General features: G+C 35.6%; 2 protein-coding genes across 2 annotated transcripts in view; both read left to right on the top strand.

Annotated features, from left to right (window-relative positions):
• rpl7l1 (ribosomal protein L7-like 1) overlaps nucleotides 1-3,663 on the top strand; it is a 4,967-nt gene extending 1,304 nt beyond the window's left edge. The window contains exons 2-7 of the mRNA XM_016537619.1: nucleotides 1,038-1,146; nucleotides 1,233-1,396; nucleotides 1,699-1,836; nucleotides 2,097-2,206; nucleotides 2,554-2,758; nucleotides 3,048-3,663. Of these exons, the coding sequence (XP_016393105.1) occupies nucleotides 1,038-1,146; nucleotides 1,233-1,396; nucleotides 1,699-1,836; nucleotides 2,097-2,206; nucleotides 2,554-2,758; nucleotides 3,048-3,051 (730 nt within the window). The 3' untranslated portion in view covers nucleotides 3,052-3,663. The remainder of the gene's footprint in view (nucleotides 1-1,037; nucleotides 1,147-1,232; nucleotides 1,397-1,698; nucleotides 1,837-2,096; nucleotides 2,207-2,553; nucleotides 2,759-3,047) is intronic.
• A 1,134-nt stretch (nucleotides 3,664-4,797) lies between these two features.
• The window catches only part of slc5a6a (solute carrier family 5 member 6a), a 16,495-nt gene continuing 15,537 nt past the window's right edge, over nucleotides 4,798-5,755 (top strand). The window contains exon 1 of the mRNA XM_016537477.1: nucleotides 4,798-4,915. The gene's annotated coding sequence lies outside the window, so the exon portion shown is untranslated. The remainder of the gene's footprint in view (nucleotides 4,916-5,755) is intronic.

Below are 5,755 nucleotides of genomic sequence, written 5' to 3'. Positions count from 1 at the left end.
TGTCCTGATTGACTGATGATCCGATCTGCTTGATCAGATCACGGTGATCGCATGTTAATGCCAAGTGTAAACGCAGCCGATGAAGCGCTTAAATCTGACTTTATAGGGTTTATGCTGGACGTCACATAATAGCTATGGGCTTTTAAGGTTATCAGCTAACCTGTGCATTTTGACTGTTGGCGTTTTTATTTAATTGTAATATTAATTTCATAGTGACATCGGTTATGCTCCGCTTTGGTACCTCCTTTGAAGGGGTTAAACAGCTCCATATTTAATGTACAAAAGATCAGAGCCGGACAATAATATATGTAGCTTAGGTACATTTGTATGTTTTTAATAAGTAACTAGCAACGTTTCGTTTACATCAGTGGTTCCCAATTGTGGTTCTGGAGAACCCTCAACACTGTACGTTTTTTTTTTCATTAATGAGCTGATGAGTTGAGTCAGGTGATTAAGGAGAATGTGCAGCTTTGGGGGTTCTCCAGGACCAGGATTAGGAATCGATGGTCAAATTTTGGTAACCACAGAGCTTATTTTACTCATAAATTGAAAAACCCTGTTATAAAACCCCATAGGAAAATCTTGAGGGAATCCAGGGTGAATTAGTCTTCTAGGTTTTGATGTCATTCATTCCTGCAGAACTGCAAAGCACAACATCAGAGGAGTCTTAGTAGAAAAGTTAGGGTGGAGATTTGGAAATATTTCAAGTGACAAAAACAGTTTTGTAGAATACGGAAGTTTGTTGAATTATCAACAGCAATATGTATTTAATATAAATAAAGACAACAAACAAAGTGAGTGCTATTTGCTTATGTATGACATGACATTTAGTTGCTTTGCTGAATTCCTTAAGGGGGTTTGTGGCAAAGTTTAAAAACAATAAAAATTCATGATATCATAAAGCAGGTGTACTATGTACTTGGGGTTATATCGAAACAGAAAGTGCCCAGTTTTAAGCATGTCTGTCCTTTTTTATTTTGTACATTTAGAATGAATTCTTAATAAAAAATTGTGCATATTTAATGTCTTTTGTTCAGAACCGAGAAAGTAATCAAGCTTGTTCCTGAGAATCTTCTCAAGAAACGCAAGGCGTACCAGGCTATCAAAGCTACTCAAGCCAAACTTGCGTTACAGCAGAAGAGAAAAGTGAGAATTCCTCCTTTGTAACCTGCTTTTATAAATAGTCCAGTAATTGCTTCAGAACAAAATTGAAATTGTCAAAACTTCACCAGGTCCAAAAAGGAATTCCCTTGAAGTTTAAGCGCTTGGAGGAGTTTTTGAAAAACAGCAAGAGGAGGAATCGAGATGAGACACGACTCGCCAGACTCAAACAGAGACCTCTGCCGCCCATGCCCCCAGCAAAGAACAGCCTGGTGTTTGCTGTCCGCATCAGAGAGTATGGTCAACTTATTCATCATTCATAATGAGGTTAAAGTGGTAGTTCTGCCAAAAATGACAATTCTGTCGTCATTTACTCCCCTTCATGTTATTCTACACCTGATGGAACATAAAGTGCATTAGACTCAACCAACTTTCATTCTGTGGACAAAACCAGTAAACAATTGGTCAAAATATCTACTTATGAGAAATGATTGAAAGTGAGATAATTGAGTGAAATGATTTAAATTTTTGAGTGAATTGTACCTTTCCACATCTGCTTGAATATGTTTTTAATTTTCTCGCATGATTGCTTGTTAGGATCAAAGGCGTGAGCCCCAAAGTGATGAAGGCCATTCAGATGCTGAGGCTGAGGAAGATCTTTAGTGGCACCTTTGTGAAAGTCAGCAAGGCTTCTATAAAAATGCTTAAGACAGTGGAACCTTATGTTGCGTGGGGGTGAGTAATCATCTAATGGTCATTTTACATGAAAAATATCTCAATGGGTTTTAAAAACACCAGATCTGCAGATTGGCTTTGACTTTCAGCAACTATTGTTAACTCGTCCACACTGTAAATCAGGACAAAAACTGAGCAAAAGTCGTGTGGAGTCGTGTTTTTAGATGTATTTTATTTATTTTTTTATTTTTAATAGCTGGCAGTGTTCTGTCTTTTATTGACTTTCACTTGTTTGATTTATTGTTGTGATCTCTTAATAGATATCCTAACTTGAAATCAGTCCGTGAGCTCATATTGAAAAGAGGTCTGGTGAGGATTAACAAGAAAAGGATTCCTCTGACCGACAATACACTCATAGAGCAGCATCTCGGTAAGTCATTGACATGGTAGATGCATTTCATTCAGTGGGAGATTGGGCATTTTGAGGTACCTAACAAAACGTTAAGAATGAACTTTAACAAGCAAAAGGATTCATGTAATAAACTTTTGCATGGAGCTTTTTTTTTTTTTTTTTTTTTGAAACGAGGCAGTGAACCTGGTAGCAATCCTTTGTGGAAAATGGGAATTTGTGTAAATATTTGAAATGCACAGAAGTAAAAAATTATTTGATATTCTGTGATGGTATAAGTGTCTAACAGTCTTTCATATTCATACTGACGATTAAAATTTTTAATGAAATGTATATTCTGAATGGGTTTCTTTTGTTTGTGTCTCAAGGACAATATGGGATCATCTGTTTGGAGGACCTTATTCACGAGATCTATTCTGCTGGAAAGAACTTCAAGGTGGTAAACAACTTTCTGTGTCCGTTCCGTTTGTCAGTACCAAGACATGCTGCTAAAGACAAAGTTGGACTGCTGAAAGATGTTGGTGATCCTGGACCCAGAGCCGAAGACATAAACACAATCATCAGGAAACTCAACTGAGCTAACAGACTTTGGATTACTTGGATTGTTACCGACATCTGGTGAAAATTTCATGTCAAGCACCTTTAGAAATATATTTAATGAGAAAAATGGTGATGTGTTCAATACCTATTTTATCCGTTGTATATAATGATAGTAATTTGACTTTTGAGTAATGAGTTAGTTTTTAAAAAAAAAAAAAATTTTGTTTTTTTCTTGAATAGTTTTTCTATTCAAGAACAATAAAATGAGAAATATTCATTCAAAAGAAAAAAAAAAAATAAACACAATCATCAGGAAACTCAACTGAGCTAACAGACTTTCATGGACTGCTGTTTTGCCACCATATTTCCTTGACTGTAAAGTTTGTTTATCATTTTTATTAAACAATGGAAAATTTCACACTTTTTTTTCATAAGCTTTTTTGAAAATAGGTTGTTTTCAGAAGTAATTATGTACCTATGCTCCATTCCCTTTTAGCGGTCACACTAAACTTTTCGTTCTACTGACTTCCATTTGTACATATGTGAATGTGGAAGAGCAGAAACGCAAGCTCATATGAAGAAGTTTCGCATTTCTTTGTGTTCCAAAGTTTAAGTTTGGCTAATTCTGACCTGCGAATTTGTATCGCATGAAAACGTGTGACCAACAGAATATTGATACGTCACGGCATGACGGTGAAAGCATAAATGTAAAACTACATAAAAGTGGAGAAGATTGTATGTTTTTACTTTTTGGATTTATTGTTATGTGTTGAATTTAAGTTTTTAAAAGACGCTGCAGAGCCTGACAGCATATCATGACAGTTGCAATGTCTGAAGAAATTTTGTGTGCTCAAAGTTTAATGTGACCGGGGCTTAGCTTCATATTCATACTGAAAGCTTTTGAGGGTCAAAGGGTGAAGCGCTCAAAAATAACTAATATAAATATAAAAAAATAACTCTTTTCTCATTACCTACAAAGGCTTTTGTACGAAGTATTAAATAAATTCTATTCAAGAACAATAAAATGAGAAATATTCATTCAAAAGTAAAAAAAAAAAAAACCTATAACAATAAACCATTAATAAACCAGTGCCAGAGTACAATACAATAATAATAATAATAATTAGTAATGTTTTACATAAAATCACATAGTAATAATATTTAAAGAGAAAATAGTTTTATATATATTGTGATTCCTTTATTACATCACATTATCACATTAGCCCATTATTTATAAAGGATGAGCTATTTGGTTTTCAAAGTGCCTATTGTATTCTGAAAATTACAAACGTCTAAAATAAAATAATTACAAACCGTTACTATATATATATATATATATATATATATATAATGATACTAATTTGACTTTTGAGTCATGAGTTAGTTTTTTTAATAATGCCTTATGCAAGAACAATAAAATGAGAAATATTCATTCAAAAGTAAAAAAAAAAAAAACCTATAACAATAAACCATTAATAAACCAGTGCCAGAGTACAATACAATAATAATAATAATAATTAGTAATGTTTTACATAAAATCACATAGTAATAATATTTAAAGAGAAAATAGTTTTATATATATTGTGATTCCTTTATTACATCACATATATGTAATAAAGGAAAATAGTTTTATATATAAATATATAAAAGTGCCTATTGTATTCTGTACATTACAAACACACACACACACACACACACACACACACACATATATATATATATATATATATATAATGTTGTAGGCTCTAATATGTTTTTTACCTTTACACTCAATAAAACTAGAAATCATATTTAAAGTGAGAAAAAAAATGGTTCTGAGTCAGACCATTTCATTTTGTGAATGTGAAAGTTTCTCATTAAAATACGTCGTGAGTTTTTATTTTATTTTACATGAATGAATGAATGAATTATTAATTTTAACAATAACATATTGCTTTTCAACATGTATATCACATTCTGAGAGTTTTCCCCCCCTCGGGAAGTACGGATGATCACTTTATGAGATCCGCGAGTGAGGTAGCGGCATGGTGACGTTTCAGCGTGACGTCGGAAGCACATGTGTATCAACTATGGAGCAGCAACCTTTACTGTGATGTCAAGGAGAGTAGGAGTAGGGGTGGTCTGAACCGAGACTGCTTTAAGCCTTTCTCCATTCATCACTCATTATTCATCGAATGAACTCTGACCAAGGTAAGATAATACATGATGGCTGAGCAGAACGAATGATAAGGTCGCTAAAAGGCACTGCCTAAACAGCCAGAGCACATCGCGCGCGGCAGCCTAGACATCTTCGTTGATTACAATGGGAGCGTTCTATTTATTTGCGTCGCAGCGTACACTTACAAGCGTATGTTCTGGTGGGTAGCGCACGTTTTGCTCTGTCGTGACGAAACTGTCACCCTTTTACATCAGTATGTCATTTCCTTCAGGCATCGCGGTGTTCTCCGCAGCCATTGCATGTAAAGGACACAGTCATCCAGCTACGTTGTAGCTGTCAGATGCAGCTCTTCGTAGATTTTCTTTACATCGGGTGATATCTATAACTTATCTAACTATGAAATCAAATATTCGAAGCCGCTCTCTCTCTTTCTCGCTGTAAGTTAGTACGCGCGCAATCTATTCGTTCTCGAGCTCGTGGCTCTGTTGCTCGCGAATAGCGCGTGGGTTGAGACATTGACCGGTAATAGTGAACGATCTTCGTTTTACTAAACGTCAGTTTTTCTTTAATTTTACGCGCATGGAATCAGAGGCGGACTTAACCATTAGGCAAAGGTAGGCGACCGCCTTGGGCCCCCAAAAGCAAAGGGCCCCCTAAAATGCTTTTTATATGCGAGATGCGCGTTCAGTGCGGACGCGCAAGTGGTTGCTCTGGTGTTCATTACCACGACAACCGTCTGTGCGTCCGCGTTGAACGTGTTTCTTAGCAAAAGTAGGGCGATGTAGAAAATGGGGACAGAATCCCGGAATCTATTCATAAAAACGGAATTTACTGTGTAACGCGGAATGTGACGGAATGAACGGCGCAGACGC

The sequence above is a fragment of the Sinocyclocheilus rhinocerous genome, unplaced genomic scaffold, assembly GCF_001515625.1.
Source record: "Sinocyclocheilus rhinocerous isolate Xijiao unplaced genomic scaffold, SAMN03320098_v1.1 scaffold185, whole genome shotgun sequence".
In the NCBI taxonomy this organism is placed as follows: domain Eukaryota; kingdom Metazoa; phylum Chordata; class Actinopteri; order Cypriniformes; family Cyprinidae; genus Sinocyclocheilus; species Sinocyclocheilus rhinocerous.
Note: the sequence above shows the minus strand (reverse complement) of the source record. Positions and strands in the feature narration are given on the sequence as shown.